This window comes from Mus musculus, chromosome 6, assembly GCF_000001635.26.
Source record: "Mus musculus strain C57BL/6J chromosome 6, GRCm38.p6 C57BL/6J".
NCBI lineage: Eukaryota > Metazoa > Chordata > Mammalia > Rodentia > Muridae > Mus > Mus musculus.
Genome location: NC_000072.6, coordinates 113253020 through 113274965, shown reverse-complemented (window position 1 = coordinate 113274965; position 21946 = coordinate 113253020). Strand labels below are relative to the sequence as shown.

The window sequence follows — 21946 nt, the reverse complement described above, 5'->3', positions numbered from 1 at the left end:
ATCCCTTAAACTGGAGCTTCGTCCTAGACTGGGGGCCTGGACGACCTAAGCCTCTGCATAGGATGGTGGCTTCTTGGCAATACTTTAATCTTGTAGCTGGCCCCAGCCAAGGCCCAAGTCTCCCTACCTCCTGGCAGACACCTAGCTAAGGGCAGTTACAGCTAGGGGACTTTTAGCTTCTGGTTTCTGTACTGGAACACAAAAAATATGAATACAAAGAGTACTGGCTGAATCCAGGCAAGAATAAAGTCCTGGCCTTTTACCAGCTGTCCGATGACCTGACATGTCTGGCAGATAAATGATTGATAAGAACAGCTCCTAAAACAGAACAAAACAACTACAGTTTCTGACCATTTGTGGAAAGAACAAATATTGTGCCAGGTATGATAGATACCTTACTTCATTACTCCCATTTATTCTAATTTACAGGGCTCAAGGGTCCCTGTTCCTGTTTAAGAATGGGTGAAAGAAAACCGAGCTCACAGGGAACTGAATTTCCACCCCAAGTTGCACAGCTGGGAAGGCTAAAGCTGTGACTAAAATCAGGTCTGGCTCAAGCCCATTCTAGCCAATTTTCCTTAAAAACAAAACTAAAAGACGAAAGGGGCTTGGAGCTGGAGAGATGACTCAGTGGTTAAGAGCACTGACTGCCCTTCTAGGTCCTGAGTTCAATTCCCAGCAACGACATGGTAGCTTACAACCATCTGTAATGGGACCTGATGCCCTCTTCTGGTGTGTCTGAAGACAGCAACAGTGTACTCATTTACATAAAATAACTCTTAAAAAAAAAAGAGACAGGAGCTGGGTGGTGGTGGTGGTGAGCGCCTTTAATCCCAGCACTTGGGAGGCAGAGGCAGGCGGATTTCTGAGTTCGAGGCCAGCCTGGTCTACAGAGTGAGTTCCAGGACAGCCAGGGCTACACAGAGAAACTCTGTCTTGAAAAAAACAAACAAACAAAAAAAAAAAAAGAGAGAGAGACAGGAGCTCACCTTGAAGCTCTGGCTAGCCTACTCACTATGTAGACCAGGCTGATTTCAGACAGGTCTACTGCCTCAGCTTCCCTAGTGCTGGGATTAAAGTTGTGTGCCACTGCTGCTGGCTGATTTTCCTTCTTAATATGAGGAAGGCTAGCTCATGAAGAGGCCTTTTAAGTGTGACTGGAAGAAGAGGCCTTCTGCGTGAGAAAGGAAAGCAAGGGGAGTCTCAGGAGCTGCCAGCAGCCACTGTGGGAAGATGGAGAGAGCTGGCCAGAGAAGCATCGAAAGGAAACCACAGGTAAATAGGTTTAGGACCTGGATAAGACTATACCTTAAGTACCTCTTCCACTTGGCTCTTTTGTTTCCCTGCTTTCTGAAAGTATCTCAACTAATCATGCTGTCATACAATGTCTGAAAGTAGCTTCCTGTCTGAAGAATCTGTTTACAGATTAGAAAAAGGAAAGCCATTCACCAGGTGGCAAATGATGTGAAGGGAACATCTGAGACAGGTCCTAGAGACCTTGAGGGGTGGGGGTGGGGGTCCTATATGTTACCGGATCCAGACTCATCCTCTGGAGACCAATCATAAAGGCAACCTGGGATGCATCTCAAGGATGGCTCCATGGCCTCTGCCCAAGAACCTGGGAGGGGACTCTCACTAAAAACTGGCCTTTCACTTTTTGCATTTGAGCATGTCAGCCCAGCAAGGGATAATACATTCTTGCATTAGCTCCTGAAGAAGTCTTGAGGCTCAGTCTTCTCTCCAAGGTCTCAAGCTGGGGCTGTCTTAGGTATGTTAGCATCCATGTTAGGTCTGGAGCAGGACAGCAACGGTGTGGTGCAGAGAGCAGCCAGTCTTCTCTGCTACATAAAGCCAGCCTGGGACAGAGCTCACTGCTTTATAATGAGCAGGTGGCAGTGCCTGGGGAAGCAGCTAACTGGGCAGCAGAGGTTAGTTCCTGTGTTGCTACTTAGCTATTCAACCAAGGCTGTTGGGTGTCTCTCAGCCAAGTTCATCTGCTCTTCAGGCAGCTTGGCATCAAGCTGGGCTCAGAGGTGGTACAATCTTCCTTGGTCATGGACCACACTGTGCCAGAACCCCTACCCTCACTCCTAAAGAGACAAGAGCAAAGACTTAGGCCATGCCAAAGTGGAGCAGGGTGACTTCCTCGTTAATGCTGAAGTAGGCATGTATAATCAGAACCCTGTGGCTGATTATACAATGGCAGTGAAAAGCCAAAAATTCACTGTCTTCCCAACGAGAAATGTGGATTACAGCCTGGTAAGGATCAACACTCCACAGAACATCCCTCCCCACTTCATGAGCAGAGCCCAAGATTCCTCTCATGGGGTCCCACTTTAAGGAAGACACGTTAAGAGAATGTGGAGCACACAAGACCTAGCACACTCACATCAGCAGTGACTGTGGCAGTCAGATAGCTTTCCTAAAGGGGTGCTCCACACAGAACTGCCTGGAGCACTGAAGACTTGATTGGCTACTGTTACCTAAGAGGCAGAGTAGCTAATGACAGGATCCCTTAGGCACGTTAAGATAAAAGAGACTAAATTAATTTTAATGTTAATGGAAATACATAATTAGAATGCTCCAAATCAGAATAGTGTAGTCTTTAAACCTCTGGCAGCAGATACCCAATTCAGAACTGTGTTGCCTGGCTAGCTGGTGTAGCTCTGGGCAGATGCTCACAGAAGACGCAGCTCACAACACATGCCCCACACTGTCTGTCCAGCCTCCACTTAAGTCCATATTATCTTTGGTCTGGCCTTGGGGTTGGAAGTGGATCTTCCAATATTACTCACCCTCTCAGAGAAAGGGCATTTTGTGGCCATTCTGGATGTAGGAATACTGACAGGTCAACAAAGGAGTTGTCAACAGTTGGGGCAAGGCCTAGGTGGCAAGTAGAACCTTCCCAGATACTCAGTGGCGATACACAAGCAGAAAAGGAGGCAGGGACCATAAGCAAGAACCTCAGCTCAGACACCAAGAGTTTTAGAAGTGCTACCACAACTCAAGAGTAGCCCTAAGGACAGCCAAGTGCAGAGGAGGAGTCCCAGCAACAGGCATATATGCCAGCCCCATGTGTAGGATGGGAGCAGGCACAGGCAATGTGGGCTATCTGCCTGGCCCTGGCTCTATTTAGTCATAGATGCCAAGTCTCCAATGGGCTATCATCTTGGCTTAACAAATACCTCAGGGTTTGCAGATGGCACTGAGATGAAGCGCTCACCTGTAGGTAGGGCACTCAGGGCACATGGGCCACCTCTGGTCAGAGCAGCCAGCATCAAGCTTGCCCACCACTCATCTGCTCTGCCTCCCTGAGGAAGATGCTTTGGCGCCTCTTACTCCATCGCCTCCTATTGTCCAGTGAGTGGAGGGGACCAGAAGCTTTAACAGGCCTGCCACCAAGCAGGACACAGACAAAAAGCTACATGGACACATGGCAAAGATGGGCTCAAGTCTAAGTGGGATTCCAGAGTTCATGTCCATTTTGCTAAACCTTTAGTGGCCTCTCGGCCATACAGTGTTCTGTTCTCTTTAGAAGGACTATGAATTCTCTATAATTTAGGCAGGAAAGCAATCAACACACTCAGTCATTCTTTGGAATATGATATGGGAAAAAGTAGGACCATCAGCTGGGAAATGCTTTCCCCCAAGTGTCAGACCACTCCCTACCCCAATTCTCTGGCCCTGGTGCACACTCAATTTTAATTTTACCCAGGAGGCAGCATGCTGGCCTCACCGTGGCACACCTGTCCTGGCTCAGTTGATTTTCAATATATATTGAGTTGCTGTGTTTTCCACAGCCACACATGTTGTTGATCCCTTCTCTGTTGTTGTAGCCTCTCCATCAGTGTGGACATGGCATGTGAGAAATAAATGAACCCAGAGTATTCTGACCCATCTTGATATATCTACAATGGGTAGTCCAGAGGTCTGAGATCTTCCAAAGGGGCACACATGGTGGCAGTCCAGACCATCATTACATTTGTGTACCCATATACTCCATAGCATAGCATTCCAGGAAACAATTACAAATGTTTGTACAAACTGGTGAAGGATCTGTGCTCCAACAGCAATCAATCCTTCAAAGAGTGGGTGGGCCTCCTAAGCATCCACTTCCTTCAGCTCCTAAGTAGCTACTCATATCAAGGCACATTCCAAGGAAACCCAGCTAGCATAAATGTGATATACTCCACTTCCAACCTCGACAATGGAGGAAGGCCAGCCACATCCTCCAGCAGGCTCCTTACCCCTTGAGGTTCCTCACCTGGGTTTGGGGACCTCAAGAGGACTGCTGCCCATCCTGAAAAAGTTGTCAGAATGGTTTGAGGATGAAGAGCTAGAAGACTTGGCTTCAGTGAGCCCATGGTGTGAAGGTAGGCGCTCCTCAGAGGGCTGTGGCCGGCTCCAGAGCATACTCTGTGGGGAGGATGAGTGACTCTTCCTCCTGTGGCAGAAGAGCAAGGCTGTCACAGCTGGACCCGTAGAGTCACTTTGTCTATGGGGAAAATGTCATACACAGTAGGCACAAATACTTGGCCCTCTCCCAGGCTAAAGGCCATAGGCATAAAGGGCTGGGACTTTAAGAAGCTAAGACAGCCAAATGAACTGGCTCATTAGCCTCAGATCATTCGAGAAATTGTTCTTAGCAGCACACTAACTGCTCCATTCCCTCACCTACAAGTGCTACACAAACTCTGCCATGTCTCAGGAGGAAGACAAAGGCCCCAGATCCTGCCACATCTAAGTGGGAGGACCCTCAAAGCAGGTCCCTTACCATCATATACCCACCTTTTGTTTTAAGATGGCCCCACATGTCCTGGCACATTGGACAGGTGCTCTTCCCTCCCCCATTTCATTGCTGCTACTTGGTCCCATTGGGAGCACCAGCCCTTTATGCTCCTGGGCTACCATGCAGTGCCCCTCACCAACCAGATGGCTGGGCTCTGAGGCCCAGTACTGACAGCAGGGGATGAAGCTATGTTCTCAAAGCTTCTGTCAGAGCCCTCTTTGTTCCTGGGGCTACAGCCTGGCTCCCTAGGGCTGGTGGCCTTGGGCCACAGCTGTGAGTTTACTCTATCTCAGTCTGGCCCCTCACCAAGCTGCCTGAGTTGGTGCTCCTGCCGGGGCAAGTTCCACAGTCTCATAGCTGAAGCTCCCCACAGCTCCCGGTGAGTGCTCCAAGACCAGGGAGAAGTCGCTGCCTAGGCTGGTTGTGCTGCCTCGATCTTTGTGTCCTGAAAGCAGCAGAAAGTCAGCATGCTACCTTCCCCACAGCCAGTCCACTACCCATCGCCCACCTTTCAACACTACATGGCTAGACAAATAAGCTTCTAGCACAGTTCCCCATGTGGTCTATACTCAGATAGCTATGGTGAAGAAATAAAGCCTGTTAGGGACAGGACTCACTCAACATGCAGATATCTTCCACAGTGAAGCCTGCATCCCGAGTTGGCAAACTCTTCCTCCTAGAATGACAACCCCAAGCAGGACATTTCAGCTGTAGCTGGAGTTTTCTATGTTCTCTCCTCCTGACTTTGCCCAGCCTGAACAACAGTTCCAAATCCTGGCATCTCATGGAATGGGCCCTACCAACAGAGTCTGCCAACTAACAGGCCCACTTCCAGGATCTACCAGTTTGGCTCTGCCAGCCACATGTGCCAGACAGAAGTCAACACAGCCTGCTTTTCCTTACCATCTTGGCCATTTGGGACACAACTATGACCCAACAAGTGTAAATTTGGGTAAAGACAAGTCAACTCGCAGGATCCAAGTTCTCACTGGAGTTCCAGAGCAACTGCCAGACATACAAGACTGTTCTCCAGGCTGGAAGCAGATTTCTGCTCCACTGTGCAGATGATCAGGCTGGTTGATCTGCCTGCCAAATTCTGGGACTAACAGTGTGCACCATGATGCCCAACTGAGTATGATTCAGTTGTTATAGGGTCATATTGTGAATTTTTTCTTTTTTTATGGTACCAAAGCTTGAACTCAGGGCCTGCAGCATGGTAGGCAGGCACCCTACTTCTGAGCTGCATCCCACTCACAGATGGCCTACTACAGGGCTCAACAACAAGGAACGGCAAGTCCTCCCGTCCACAGGCTTGTTTCTTCCTATAGCATCACCAGCTCTTCCCCCATGAGAGACTACTCCTTCCCTGTTCATTTAGGTCCTCAGCACAGACACTCGGCTCTAGTAACAGGGCTGGGATAACGGCAGTGCTCCACACTGTGGAGGAGTGCCCCTGTGGTCCTTTGCCTCCCTCCACTTACCTCTGGGTCTTCAGGCAGAACTCTTCGGAGGTGATATGCTTCAAAAAATTGAAGCAAAAGAAGAAAATCTGAAGGAGAAAAAGCAGAGCACAGTGAGAAGTTAGCCTTGGCCAGTGGAGAAGAACATGCAGAAGAGCGCCACTGGCTCTCAGGTTAATGCCTCTTTTGGGGAATGACCTTCTTTGTGAACCCTGCTAGATCTGATTTATGACTGATGTGGGTGATACAGAGGGCTCAGCAGGGTTTTAGGCAGGTGCCCATAAGCTGGGGGTAGGGAAGATATAATGTGCATCTTTTCTGAGAACACAGAGGTCCAAGGTAAAGAATTCAAATCTTCAACACGCACATTCTCAGCTTTTACAGTGAAAATAACAGCAGTTCCCACTTCCATCTTAAAGCCCAGGGAGAGCTACTGACAGGGGGGACAGCTGGGAGGGAGAGTATCTTGGGCAAGGGGATTAGTGGATAAGGCAGGACAGAAGAGGAAAGGCATTCCATAGGGAGGGGTGCACCAGATACAGGATCAGAGCTGGGGTAGGGCAGCCATGCTCTGGCTGAAACTGTGAGGCCCAGGTCTTCACTGTGAAGTGGATACAGGCAAGAGACTGACTGGCAGCAAACCCATTCCCAGGAGCAAATCCCAGCCAGTGACCTAGTCCAGTGGCCTCTAGAAACATACCAGAGGCTTTGGTTTATTTAACCTGCACAACACAACAGGCTATATATCAACCAGTGATCCCAAAAGGTGTAACCCATGAGACTCAGGGAAACACCCATACATTCCCACAGGGCCCTGTAAGATTCCATTTTAAAAAAAAAAAAAAAGAGGAAAAAAAAAAAAAAAGGCAGAGGGTTGCTCAGATCTGGTCAGTAGGAAATGCTGCATTATATAAAATGACACAGGTGTTTTCATCAGACACCAGAGCTTTTTAATGTGCTAATGTACCCTGGGAACCTCAAAGATAGAAGACAGGGTAAAGAGGCACTTAGCAGCTGTTTTTAGCTTGCTATATTACAGAGGTGTCTGCAGTCTGGAGAGGTAGCAAGACCTATGCATACACTGAGGGACTTGCAGGGTGGGACTCAGAGCCCAGTCTTCGCAGTCTCATTTTTGCCCTTATTCTCTGAAGGGAGCATCTGGCTTGCTCTGGTGGGCGGGGGAGGGAGATGGAGTAGAGGACAGAATGTCCTAAAGCACCAGCAAAATCTCCAAAGAGGCTACAAAGAGTCCTTCTGCCCAGATTTCAATGCCAAAGGCTCTGCCTCTGGCAGAGTTCATGGGGCCTCTGAGGAGCAGGCTTATGAGCTCTGCAGACGCGTAAGTGCTCAGAGAGATTTGGAAGGGAGATGAGCAGCTGGGCAGAAGCAACAAAAGAAAAGCTGGAGATAAGACGCCTAAGAAGAAAGCAAGCTCAGAAGCAGGAGGGAGAGAAGGATGCTTCTGGACACTAGGGGTGGGTGGAGACAGAACCAATACTGTCATGATATGCATCTGTATAGCTCAGGGAGAAACCAGGAGACTCAAGGTGAAGCTCAAGGTCACCTAGGCAACGAGCAGGACCAGTCGAGACACACTCAAGCCAAACTTAAGATCTGATGCTGGGGGAACTACAAGCAGGTAAAGAAGATAGAGGAGGCAAGACAGAAATGGCAAGAGGAATCTGACTACACTGAAAAGAAAGGACAAGGAGGACCTGGAGGCAGCCTACAAGTGGGCAGAACCCTGGGTGTGCAGACCACCGTGGAGAAGGGAAGGGACTCTGAGTGGCAGGATGGAGGACAGAAGCACTCCATGTTTCAGCTTTGAGCATGGAGCCATGGAAAGCAACTTGAACACTGGCTCCAGAGCCAAGTGCAGAGGGAAGATGAGGAGCCTGAAATGGTCACAGCCACTGTGGCCAGAACTCCCTCTGTGGTACAAAGGGAGCCCGAGGCCCACACACGGTCTGTGCTCTTGCCTTTCCCACCACACTGCCTGAGGGAAGAGGATGGTAAGCTCATCCAAGCATCCTGGGTGGAGAAACTGCCTTCCCAGCATGGCAACCAGAATGAATGCCTTGTGTGTTAAGGTGTAGTCCATGTCTGTGCGGAGGTCCTTACCTCCTCCCCTTTGCTGAGCCGATCTACCAACATGTGTCTGAAAAAGAAGAGTGAGAAGGTCAAAGCACAACCCAGCGCTGAGGAGCCGTGTGACCCACAGACAGACCAAGTCTTTGGCACCAATGCATCACATGAAGCCTGCCAACATCTTTGATCCTTTCCAAAGAGAGCCAACTTTTTTCCTCCAGCTGTTTTCTTATCTCTGTTCCTCATAAGAAAAGCTAATACACCATGCACACACACCTCCTTGAAGACTTACCCAAAGAGGAACCAGTCATAGGCCACAGTCAGGTAGAGGATCTCAGCAGGCTTCAGGGATGTGTGAATTAGCCCATCCTGGGGGAGACAAAGGGTGGCAAGCTCAGAAAGCTGCCTTCCTAGTGCGGGCCTCCTTGCTCCAGGAGCAAACCAAAACATAGACTGGGTGACAGGACCACCCTTATCCTACCCCAGCCCCCAACCAAGAACAGTGTTAAACGTGACAATTGGAGACCTAATAGGGTCTCTGCATATTCCCCGCTCCAGCTCATTCATACTCACAGCCCACAAGGAAAGGCGCAGAAGAGAGATGAAGAGGGGGGTCCGGTCCCAGCCTGAGATACAGTGTACCAGCAGCCCGCTGTCATCTATTGTGGAACAGGAGCACCAAGTGAGAGAACCAGATAGGGTTCTGCTGAAAACCCCAGGCCTCCAGCCTGGTGCAGGCCAGCTTAGTGTCCCTCTTCCCCAGGTTCCTGTCCAAAGTTATTTTATTCCCCAATCTCATCTTAGAAATGAGTGGGTGGGAACATCTGTCTTGACTTCTAGCATCTTAGCTGAAGTTCTCTTTTTAATTGTATTATAACCATGTATGTGCACATAAGAGTGCACAGGTCAGAGAACTGCATATGGGACTTTGCTCTCCTCTCCCTCCATGGTCCTGAGCATAGTACCCAATTCACTGAGCTTGTGCAGCAAATGTGTTTTTAAGCTCTTGGCATACTCCAGGTAGAAGCCAGCCCAAAAAGTCTCTTTGGGGGGTTCACAGAGAGGATCCCCCTTCCCAGCCAGCACTTCGCAGGCTTGGGACACCAGGAGAGACTTACCATCTCTGTTCATGATGAAAAGCAGCAGTTTCAGGTAGTTCTGTGTTTGTTGCACCAGGTCCCAACTCTGTTGGGCAAAACAGAAAAGGGATCGAGAAATAAATATGACCAGGAATGGACATTTAAATACTATCAAAAACAAACCACTGTCTGTGCATGGTGACATTGGCCCGTAACCTCAGCACTCACTCAGGACGCAAGAGGAACACGAGTTTGAGGCCAGTTTTGGCTACATACCGAGTATCAAAAGTATCAAAACAAACACGACTGCCAGCTAGGGTGTGGGTCAGTGGTAGAGCACATGCTTTGCATTGAAGAGATGTGGGGTTCTGTTCTAGTAGCAAAAATCTAACAGGAGTGCTGCCAGGTATGATGGTATGCCTTGTAATTCCAGCACTTAGAAGGCCAGGAAGGAGGCTCAGTAAAATTCAAGACCAACCCCAGCTCCGCCAGCCTGAGTATGAGACCCTATCTCAAACCGACAGACGGTGCCAAGCATGATTTTCTGGGCAGCAGTTCTACATAGCGCTTGATCTTTAGCTCTAGGCCTAAACCCTAAATACTCCCGAGCCGCCTTCCTCAGTTCCAGGAGATCTCCTTGCATCTATCTCCCCATCCCCTCCCTCACACGGTGCTCTGGGAGTGAGGAAGAAAGTCTTGGTGCACGCCTTTAATCCCAGCACTCGGGAGGCAGAGGCAGGCGGATTTCTGAGTTCGAGGCTAGCCTGGTCTACAAAGTGAGTTCCAGGACAGCCTACACAGAGAAACCCTGTCTCGAAAAAACCAAAAAAAAAAAAAAAAAAAAGTCTTCAGCAGGTGCTCTCAAGCAACCACATGCCAGTGGCTCCTCAGTTCCGGGGCGGGGCCTCAGGGTGGATATTGTTTCTAAACAGTCATGTAAGAGACATTCCTTGATCTGCACCACACATGGAGACCAACACAAATACCGATCTTCTCATCACCCTCTCACTCGCCCTTACTGCTGTTTACTGCATGCTCTCTCTCTTGTCATCAGTGTTTAACTGTGTGTGTGTGTGAGAGAGACACACACACACACACACACAGACAAACACATACACCCCTGGGGTTGAAGAGCACTGGTTAAGAGCACTAGCTGCTCTTACAGAGGATCAGGGTTCAATTTTCTGCACCCAGATCTCTAACTGCAGTTCTCAGGTGGCTCAGGGGAAGCGGATTATCTTCTGGCCTCCTTGCATACTTGTGGCATTGCACAGAAATGGTGCACAGCCATGCATGCAGGCAAAACACCCAATACACATTAACAATTTAATTGCTATAATACTACATTACATGTGACACTCCTCTATGGCTTGCGTGTGAAGGTCAGAGGAAAAGTTTTGGGGATCAGTTCTCCCCTATCTCTGCATGGGTTCAGGGGATCAAACTCAGGTCGTCAGGCTTGGCAACAACCATCTTTATCCACTGAGCCATTTGCTGCCTCCTTTGTCTTTTTTAGTCTTCCTATATTAGCCTAGGTTAGTCTGAAACCCGTGTTCTTTCTGCTTCTGCCTCCTTAGTGGTGGGCATGTACATACGTACCACCATGCCCAGCACTACACTGTCTTCTGATGAATAATGTACACAGTGTATTTTTTTTTTTTAAATAAGAGGCTCACTGGGTGGGAGTCAGGAAATACATACACGCTGCCAAGAATCTACATGAGAGGGCTAGACCAGGCACTGTGGAGCAGCCCACTCTCAATCTCAATTCCATGGAGGGGTCTGACCTAGTTCTGCAGAGCCGTTTTCCCTTGCTAGGGACAGCCTCTGCTCTCTTAGGACACAACTGCCTATCAGCGTTCGGGGCTGTGCAGAGAGGGTGGTGCATGCCAACTAGAGAGCACTTCCCTGGGGGGAAGGGAACACGGCACCTGTAATTGCAATGGTTTTCCCAGGAATTTAAAGCAGACTCATTTACCTGACCCTCCCACGCCCCCAGAGAGTTCTGACCCACTTTCAGCAGCTCCCGAGACCTGCTGCAGCATTGTGCTAATAAAACCATTACCAGCAGGTGCATGAGGGTCTCTTTACACATCTGGCTCAACATGTAAGACACACTATTGCCAAGAGATTTCCTCTGAGCTGGGATTCTGTAGAGTGAGGACAGAAGCCATATAGCAGGAAGTCTCGGGTTAGGCTTGCTGTGAAGACAGCAGCAGCAAGGGGAGGGCAGGGACCAAGGCAGAGGGGTCTGCAGAGTGACAAGCAATGCAGACCTAAAGGAGACTTGGATCAGGAAGAGAAAGCACCCAGAGCTGGGTTCAGCTATCTGTGGGGAGGTCCACACTGGGGAGACCCAAAGCCACACAAGATGGGCTGAGGGATGGATCTGGTACCACCAGACTTTAAGGTTTATAAGGGAGATGAACAACAGTTAAGATCACCCAGTGACATATAGCACTAGAGAACTTGGGACCCCAAAGCTAACATGCAGAGAGGACAGAGTGCACTTCTGGCTGAAGATGACATGAGGAGACTCAGAGACCAACTGCCTTGACTGCTTGACTTGGCATGTCAAGGACACATCCCTTTGACATGCCATCCTGCCACCATCACATGCCTGGAATCCCATCTGTGTCCATCTTCTGAAACCAGGTAGCCAGCAGCCTGCTCTCACTGACAGGAAGGCACTCCAGCATGCCTGCTCAGAGAACACTTAAACTCTGGGATCCTGACACCGCAAGAGGGCTAAGCCTCACTTCTAGGGAAAGTCTGCTCAAGGCCAGAGAGCCCAACTGCAGCACTCCCACTACGCAGCAGAGCCCTTCCTCCCTCCCTTCCCGAGAGGAGGAGGTCTTAGCAGCACACACAAGCCCCTCCTATGACCCGAGGGGAGTAGTTCATCAAATCTAACTGGCACCTGCATAAGGAAAACAAATGACTCCAGAGAGAACAGAGAAAGGGCAGCTCAGGGTAGAGGCCATCTGAGAGCTCTGCACACAACAAACTGAGGAGCTTGCAGGCTCCCTTTGGTCACTCAATCTGTGAAGCCAGAGCCCAGGGTGCAGGACGCCATAAGCCTACTCTTCAGATGCCAATCAATAGGACCAGATGTCTTTTCTTTCTAATAGTCCTCTTACAGAAACACTCGTACAGGGGACACCGACATCTCCCTCCTGCAGGCACTTACTCAGTCACCTGAGCATCTGAGCCATGATAAGATAAATCCATGCTGGAGAGATGGCGTGGTGGGTAAAGGCACTTGTCACCAAGCCTGAAGGCCTGAGTTCAATGACCTGCAACCGGGATGGGTGGGTTTTGAGCCAGGGTCTTCTAAGTTGCTCAGCTGGCCTCAAACCTGCAATGATCCTCCCGAGTTAAGGGATGACAGGCATGTCCCCAACGCCTAACTGTCTGTGTGGGGTGTGAGGAGATACACAAGCCATGGGCCCTCTGTCCTCATGGAGCTTATTACAGAGCCAACTCTAAACCTGGGACTCCCGCTCAGTGGAAAATTCCACCATAGATCCACCCAGGAGGTTAATGGGAAGGTAGATCCAGGCATCCAATCATCAGGATTCGGAGAGGAGGCAATCAGGAAAGTCTTCCTGAAGCAGACACAGAGCCAAATTCTGAAGGGCAAGGTGTCAGCCAGACAGGAGGAAGCTGACAAGAGGGCAGCCAGGCAACTGATCAGGACTTGGGGAAGGTGGCAGAAGAGCAACTTGTCCTGCCCGAGGCAAGTGGCAAGCAGCAAGGGAGACTCCCAGCAGCTGTCAGCTTGTGACAGTTAAACAGTGTGAGTGCCAGCTCCATCTTTACGGTTTCTGCAGTCAAATGAGGTCAGGCAGCCCTGCACTTCTAACAGAACACATTAAAAAGGGAAATGAAAAGCTGCTAAACCCAGATGTGGAAAAACAGACTTCGTGAGGCCCCCTGGAAATAGATTCCCCCTGGTGGACGAAAATCACTGAGCTACGTTCAGAAGACTAACTCTCTAGGTCAAAAGCAAGTAAGGAGTTCTGTATGTGATGGTGTACACCTTTACGATCTCTGAATTCAAGGCTGGCCTGATGGTCTACACAGAGAGTTCCAGGACAACTAGAGCTATTCAGTGAGATCTTGTCTAGGGGAAAAAAAACCACATGCAATAGACAAGCAGTTCCTCTTTGGGCTGAGGAATGTCAGACCACCAATGAATTTGCACAAGGATCTCAAAGGATAGGAAATAGAGTCCCTTTAATACTGCCTGCATGATCAGGCCCTCACCTGATACTGGCTCCAGTCAATGTTCAGAGATTGAGTCAGGAAGTTGGGGATGTTCAATGGGGCATCGACGTAGTCCTAAGGACAGAATGACACTGAGATGTAACTGAGTGGCAGATGTACTTGTGGCAACAACAGGTCCTAGCTCTGGAGCTGGACCGGCCCTCCACAGCGCTTGCCTTCTGGGTCAGATGCTTGGGGTACTCTGGAATAGCTTAAAAAGCAAAGTGAGGGGGAGGGGAACTTCCGGGATAGCATTTGAAATGTAAAAGAAGAAAATATCTAATTAAAAAAAAAAAAAAAAAGTAAAGCAAAGTGACTAGGTCATTATGGCTGAAGGAAGTTTATCTGTCAGAAGCTCAAGTATTTGAGGCTGCAAGAAGCAAGAGCAAGCCACTGGAGGCTCCCTGTTCATGACCTGAAGAAACAGCGCTGCTTCCAGGCAGCCATGAAAACTGGGGAGAGGAAAGGGTGTGCTGCGAGACACTTGCACCATGCCAGCAGCAGAGGAAGACATAGACTAGTGCAGGCAATAACAAAGAAAGAGCAGCATCCTCCCAGGGAGACACTAGCTCTCTGTGGTCTCCTGTTACAAAGAAACATAGTTGGTTACTGTTACTCATACCTGCTTCCAGTTAAATATGAGCCCTTCAGCCATGTAATCCCGATCTTTATATTCCTTGAAGAATTCACAACCTGGAAAAGAAGGCAAAGTTACAGCATTTCCTGTCCTGGTAAAAAAAAGTTCCTGAGACAGCCAGAGGTGCAAAGAACTCACCCAGTCTTCTAAACTGGTGGCCTCGATTGACCGAAAGGGTGCGACCAGCAGCTAGAGCAAGCTCCTGGCGTCACTTTATTTCTAGCTATACAAGATCCCTACTGTCCCCAACACTGTCCCCCCCCCCCCCCCCAGTCACTAGTGATGCCTCTCTCATTGAAGGTCCCTTTTTATCCTTCGAGCCCAGTCACAGCAGGAGTCCACTGTCTTGCAGAAGTTGAGGCATCATCTTTGAAAATGTGTGCAGCAATCCTGAATTATACAGCTTTCAGAGAGCTGCACATGCTTCCTCCAGAGACATGTGCTCAGTTGACATCACTGTCACCTGTGCAGCAGGGAAAGGTACTTTCTCCATTGTTCAACCTCCCAAGAAACTCTACCAGGCGAGGCCTTGGCAACACAGGGACGAACTGGGCAGAAGCGCGGCTTTGGAAGTAAGTCCCACTTCAAAGTGCAGTTTTTCCCTACACCTGTGACTAGGATTAAGTTGGTGAACATCACAGAGCTCCAGTTTTCCCACTCGTGGGATGGCTGCTTTAGACTGAACTGCAAATACAGTACATATAAGACAGTAGTCAGTTGCAGTAGTACCTGCTCAGGTACCTGCAACATCCAACCGGCCATGCCTAACTGACATCACGGAATCTTGCGCCAACCTCTTGGCTTAGACAACTAGCTGTTTTTGTTTTTGTTTTTCGAGACAGAGTTTGTCTGTGTAGCCCTGGCTGTCCTGGAACTCACTTTGTAGACCAGGCTGGCCTCGAACTCAGAAATCCGCCTGCCTCTGCCTCCCAAGTGCTGGGATTAAAGGCGTGCGCCACCACGCCAGGCTTGCTTTTTTTAAGATTTATTTTATGTGAGTACGTTGTAGTTCTCCTTGGACACACCTGAGGAGGGCATTTGGATCCCATTACAGATGGTTGTGAGCCACCATGTGATTGCTGGGAATTAAATTCAGGACCTCTGGAAGAAGAGCCAGTGCTCTTAACCGCTCTTAACCATCTCTCCAGCCCTAGCTTTCTGTTTTCTGAGACAGGGTCTATGTAGCCCAGGCTAACTTGGAACTGGCTATGCAGACCATGCTGGCCTTGAACTCACCGAGATCCATACCTGCCTCTGCCTCCATGGCACCACCATGCCAGACTTAGTCAATTCTTGCTCTGCAAGCAGCACCCAGCTGCTTTGGTTACAGATGAGGCTTGCCCCTGGGCACAGCCTCCCTTTGTCAGAAGAACACACCCACTTTGCATCAAGTCACAGGGCTAGGGCAGACTCTCGGGGAAACAACTTCCTAGAGTGACTTCTGAGCTCCTCAGCTAATGCATGTGCTGACTCCAGCAGGCACATGGCTTTGGCTACACCAGGTCCAGTGAGATCCTAGAAGGTAGTAGAAAGTAGCAAATTCTTAATTCTGTGAGAGGTCAGAGGCCAAGTGCCCAGGGATTTCTGGGCTTGCCTCAGGGCAAAAGAAGGCCTCTGAGGGGAGGAAGGTGGGGTCCTAGCCCATGTGCTCAACTTGGCTCTCATTTAACATACTAATACCCCAGGCTCAAAATGGACTAAGAAGTTAGGAAATAATCTTTAGCCATAACACTTCAGCTTATTTTAGGGAGCCTTACTAGGAGAAAGAGCAGCTGTAACTATCAGATGCTTTGTGGCTTATGAGCCTGGGCTATGAGGAGACCTCAATTATCTCTAAGCCACTATGAAATTCTCTGCTTTTCTAAACCCTGACTGCTAGGTCAACTCCACAGGCCCTAGGCTGAATCCTTTGTTTACGACAAAGCCTATGATGTAAACACTGTTTAAGAAATGGACAAGGGCTGGTGAGATGGCTCAGTGGGTAAGAGCACCCGACTGCTCTTCCAAAGGTCAGGAGTTCAAATCCCAGCAACCACATGGTGGCTCACAACCATCCGTAACGAGATCTGACTCCCTCTTCTGGAGTGTCTGAGGACAGCTACAGTGTACTTGCATATAATAAATAAATAAATAAATAAATAAATAAATCTTAAAAAAAAAAAGAAATGGACAAAATTAAAACGGACATTGTGGGAGGCAGCTGCTGATCCATTATTACAGATATAAACAAGCTATGGATGTGTGCTCCCCAGGGAGCACAGCTTACTTATCACACGGAGTAGCCTCTACCATAGACACTGATGGCTCTAGCACAGAATGCAAGGGCATCAGGTGAAGACAGGGTGCTTCTGAAGTAAGAAACCTTTGCTCAGTGCACATCTGACATTGTCAAGCCCTGTGATATCCTTATAATCTACATCAGCCCAAAGTTGCTCTTAGGCAAGAGAAAGTTTCAAGAGCCTTCCCACAAACTCCTCATAAGAACCATAATTTACAGAGCCGAATAGGGCTGGGTCTCTCACTTTATTCTAAAACAGGTGCCATTATTCCCATGGTATAAAGGAGGGAAATGATTCTCAGAAGGTTGAGGGGCTTATTCCAGAAAGGGGTGGGAGTTATACCCAGTCCCACAGGGCACCAAACACACAGCTGGCAGAAAAGAGTGTTACGAGACCGCATGGTAGACACTGTGAGGACCATCAAGACCACCCAGTGTTTGTTGCAAACACTAACAAGAACTAGCTGAACCTACAGAGTTCTGTGAGAGGCTACAGCATCCTGCTATGGGCTATGTGTCTCTAATACTAGGATGGACAGCCCCAGCCCAGACTGAAGGAAGAGGTCAGTGCTAAGAAGTAAAGGCTCTGAGGAGGAAGGCATTCCTTGCTGGGATCCACAATGGCTGGCACTCATGTTTAGTAAGCAGGTAGGGGCAGCGGGGAACCAGAGTGCCACACAGTTCCAGTTTCCAGAGTGAGAAAACAGCCTGGCCACAGAGAGAGGCAAAGTGGCTCTGTAGTATCAAAGTGTCCTGCAATGTAGGGAGGTTACTGTATAATTACTGATGACAGAGCACTGGTTTTTTGCCCCACAACCAGCACTGTCTGGGGCAATATCCCCAAAAAGCTCTGGATGTACATAAGAAGGCACATACCACATGGGCCAGAGCAGCATGAATGATGGCTGACAGAGCACAGACATGTCATTTCCTCACATGTGCAAAGGTCATATGGCCATGCAAGATTCAGTCTTTATGAGAAAGCCAAGTTAAACTTTTCCAAGTACCAGCTGCTACCTGAAGGGACCTGAAGTTCAGAGGAGAAGTAATGATTTTTAAGGTTGTGGCTCCTGAGTGCCAAGATCAGGTCCCTTCCCTGACCACCTCCACTCCTTAGATAAAAAGAAAAAATGACTCTGCAGGATCCTGTCTGACCCTCAATCATGACTTCTGTGTTCTGGGGCCCAGGCGTTCATGCTGCCTGATACAGCTCCTCCCAGAACGCTCCCAGGATATACACGTACAGAAAGTTTGACCCTGGTCTCCTACCTGGATATGGAATAGAGAGGAGAGTGAAGTTTGCATAGCGCTGGGCTTTGTCCACCTTCTCAGAGGAGGTTACACTACAAGACAGGAACACGTGTTATGGTATCCCAACCCCCCCCCCACACACATACTTTCCCAAATAAGTGTTACAATTTCTTAAAATGAATTTTTGACCAAAAAGCTGTCTTTTAGACTTAGCAATGACACCCTCAGCAGCAAACAATTAGGGGCTCTTCCCTGTCCCCATCTGAACAGCTCAAATAAGAGAGGTCTTTTTTCACTCTAACAAAACAGCAGGCCTCAACCAGTACCCAAGGGTTGGAGGATAACCTGCCATATCATCAGCTCCATGGAAGCATGAGGCACATCCACTCTTGGTCCTGAGGGTGGGACAGAGCCGGACAGTAGGAAGGACTTCTCTCCCTCCAAAGGCCACTCCTAAACATGGGAACATGGAGCTGAGAGTATTGCAACCTGTCAGCCCAGGATTTGGGAGGCTGAGCTAGGAGGATCCTCACAAATTCAGGGCCAGTGTGGGCTACATAATGAGTTCAAGGCTATATTTAAAGACCATATCTCAAAAAACAAAAACAAACAAACAAAAAAACCCCAAACTCCTAAAACAACAAAAAGAGCAAAACAAAAAAAAGTAAAAGTTAACAAAAAGAATAAAAATCAAAAACTCCCACCAAAAAAAAAAAAAAAAAAAAAAAATGGGGCTCAGGGCCTGGCTTAGTTGGTCAAGTACTTGCTACACCAGCATGGGGATTGGAGTTCAGATCCCCAGTGCCTATGTGAAAAGCTGGAAGTGGCTGTAAACACCTGAAATCACAGCGGTGTGAAAGCAGAGACAGGAGGAGCTCCTGGCTTTCTAGCCAATCAGGCGGCTGAATTGGTGAGCTCCAGGTTTACTGAAAGACTCAGGTGCAGAATGACTGGGGAGGACATCTGATATCAGTCTTTGACCTCCACGAACATATCACTAGCACATATGTGTGTATGAAGGGACATCAGAACCTACTGCACAAGGCTGTTTCGAAATGCAGTAAGAGGCTGCACAGACGGCCCTCACACAAGCCCACCAGTGCCAGGATGGCCATGCACTGTGGCCAGCCCTGCACAAAGCCTGAGACTGCTTCTTGCCAGATGCCCTCTACTCACTTCATGCCAAACTTCACCTTCTTGTTCTCCACCATCAGGTCACAGATGTACTTGACTGACAGGTATTGAAGCAGCTTGATATCATAGCCTCTCACCTTATCAAAAAGGTGCGTGTCACCACTCCTGAAATAAATAGCCAGAGAAAGAGGTTGAGACCAGGTAGACTCAGAGAAGCACGGGGCAGGGAGCTATTTTAGGAAGTATGGATGAGAACCTGTGTTCGATTCTTCAGAAGTCAGGGGGAAGGGGGAGGGAAGGTGACTTTCCAAGAGATTATCCCTATCTTGGGACACGTTTCAAAGAAGAGCAATTTGCAGCCAGAGTGGGAAAGAGCTTTCTGCACTGCTTGACATTAAGCCAGAAGAGTCAAGATAATCTCCAGTTCTAAAAGGCATCGAGCTGGTGGCTGAGACTCTTTAAACTTCCATTAGAGTTCATCTCCACCTCCCTCTTTTTCTTCCATTTAGGACCATTTTTAGTCATATGCCTTATGGATTTAACATTGAAAATCTTCAACTGATAAAGACCTTTTAGGGTGATTTGACCAACTGATTGTGAAATACTAGGTAAGTGAATTCCTTCTACTTACCAGGCTGGAGGAGGAAGAGGAGGGGGGAGGAGGAGGAGGAGGAGGAAGAGGAGGAGGAGGGGGAGGAGGGGGAGGAGGAAGAGGAGAAGTAGAGGAAAACATTCAAATTCTCAGGCTGCTTTCTGTCCAGCCATCCACACATGACAGCAGTACAAGGGTTAACAGTCACTGCAATGTGTTTTAATGCCTGCTGCTTGGTCACTGCTGGCAGTCAGTTGCCTAAGATCTATGTGCTGTGGATGACCTGCCCAAGGCAGAAGTCACCTGACCTTGGGGGAAGCCACACATTCTTGAGCATAAGCCAGAGCTATGACTTTCAAAGCCAATGGCAGAACCCAGGCATAGCAAAGTACCTGAGCCACAGTTTGAGCAGCAGGTCAATACTAGGGTGCCATGTGTATTTCAAGAGATGCTGGACACCACCTAAAGACTTTCCATGTAGTACCAAGCACACAAATGAGGCTTGTAGTTTTGTTCATTAAAAACTATTTGAAAGGGGCAGAGTGTGAACCGGCCCACTTTTTCCCTTTAAATGAGTTCAGTGCTGCATGTCTATAGTTCTAGACTTGGGAAACAGTGACAGGACCAGGACCTTGGCTACATAGGAAGTGCAGAGTCAGACTTGTCTACATGAGACCTTGTCTCAAAAAGCCAAAAAATAGAGTTGGGCATTGTGGTTTTTGAGACCATCTCAAATGCTGTTTCCCCTGTAAAAACACATACACAAACACACACACTACACACCACACACACCCAAGAAGGAACAAAAGAAGGGTGCATATGACTCAAAATTCAATTGTGGGATATAGTTGTTACATGAGGACTTTACCCCAACTCTGTAATTTAGAGCCAGGAGTCCTGAGTGACACCCGGCAGGTTCATACTTGGCAGACTAACTGCATCTTGCCATTGTTTAAGGCTCTAAACAAAGACAGATATCTAGGGCCAACCTTAGACCAGCAGCACAGAAACCCTAAGGTCATCATGTGCTGTGATCCTGGTTAATGAAGACTGCTCATGTTAAGGAAGCTGCTGGGTGGACTTCAAAGGTGCTATTTTGGAGATATGGAGTTGAAAGATGGGGGCAAAGAGCTAATGCACTTATCCAGACATGAATACCCATTGCCAGAGAGCATGGCTGCCACCAACCAGCCAACCATCCCTGACCCATGCTCCTACCCACAGTGACCCACACTGACCGAAGAACAAAGTCCTCTTCTGTGACATCTTCTGTACTTGCCCAGGTATCATCTGCTCCCCCTGTCAGAGAAACCAGTGTCAGCACTGCAGCTGGGGGCATCGTTGCTAGGCCAACCTGTACTTCCCCAGGTTCAGCCCTCAAGTCTCCATTAGGGCCACACGCCCACCTGTGTGTGGCAGTCCGCTTTGTCTCGGAAGCGAATCCCTAGTTCCTGCTCTGGGGTGTGCTGGCCTCTACCCTGCTTCATTACACCTTCCCTCACACCACTGTGGCTGAGGCAGGACTAATCCCTCTGACCAGGTTTTCCATTCTTAGACCCATAAAAGGCTGTTCAATATTCACCTGAGAATAAATAGTTGTATCCCGAGCGTCCATATAGCTCTCCCCATCCAGCCAGTGTGGCCGACCTGCAAATATGCTGGGAGACAAACAGCAACGTCAGGATCAGGTGACTTCTCAAGCATGCAGAGCTTAAGGAATGCCTGGTGCTTCTTACCAGCATAGAGACCACCCCAGTCAGTCTCAAGTCTGCTTAGAACTTATCTGTCTACAGACTCTACCAAAGGGGTCACCCTAAATTCAAGGCAGCAGTGTTACATCAGTGACGAGATAAGGTTTGGAGGATGCCCATGTATGCAGGTACCAGGCTCAGCACTGTCAGGTGACTCCTCCTTCAACTCACATGGCCGTGAGGCAAGCACGGCAGGCAGTAGAGAAGACAGCTACTTCACAAATGAAGAAACGAAAAACTGGCTCAGGGAGGTTAAGGGATGTAAAGAGTCACAGAATGTGGGGCTGGTTGGGAATTGGCCCAAGCTCACATACCTCCAAGGCCTTGTTACCTATTATTTGAAACTTTTTAGCATAGAGGGCAACTTTTATACTGAAAGAAACAAGAGAGAAATACTTGGGATTTTGTTTTTGGGTTTTTGTTTTGGTTTGTTTTTTTTCGAGACAGGGTTTCTCTGTATATCCCTGGCTGTCCTGGAGCTCACAAATCTGCCTGCCTTTGCTCTCAAGTGCTGAGATTAAAGGCAAGCACCACCACTGCTCAGTTGGGATCTTAATATTTAAAAAGAAATTATTGAAGCAGTCATGATATGTGGCTGTAATTTCAACAGGGGCATCG

General features: G+C 48.6%; 1 protein-coding gene across 16 annotated transcripts in view; it reads right to left on the bottom strand.

The window, feature by feature from the left end:
* Positions 1-21946, bottom strand: part of Mtmr14 (myotubularin related protein 14) — a 43758-nt gene that overhangs the window by 6427 nt on the left and 15385 nt on the right. For 4 of the 16 annotated variants that reach the window (NM_026849.2, NM_001362182.1, NM_001362183.1 and 1 more), the window contains 14 exons: positions 21160-21235; positions 20816-20876; positions 19028-19150; positions 17870-17943; positions 14308-14378; positions 13686-13760; positions 9456-9522; positions 8911-8996; positions 8630-8706; positions 8371-8407; positions 6271-6338; positions 5407-5465; positions 5096-5234; positions 4265-4444 (listed from right to left, as the gene is read on the bottom strand). In NM_026849.2, coding sequence (NP_081125.2) covers positions 4265-4444; positions 5096-5234; positions 5407-5465; positions 6271-6338; positions 8371-8407; positions 8630-8706; positions 8911-8996; positions 9456-9522; positions 13686-13760; positions 14308-14378; positions 17870-17943; positions 19028-19150; positions 20816-20876; positions 21160-21235 — 1193 coding nt within the window. Of the gene's footprint in view, positions 1-2526; positions 4445-5095; positions 5235-5406; positions 5466-6270; positions 6339-8370; positions 8408-8629; positions 8707-8910; positions 8997-9455; positions 9523-13685; positions 13761-14307; positions 14379-15570; positions 15841-17869; positions 17944-19027; positions 19151-20815; positions 20877-21159; positions 21236-21946 lie in introns of those variants that run through there. The other 12 variants (XR_001785185.2, XR_377503.4, XR_003956267.1 and 9 more) reach the window with 8 other exon arrangements.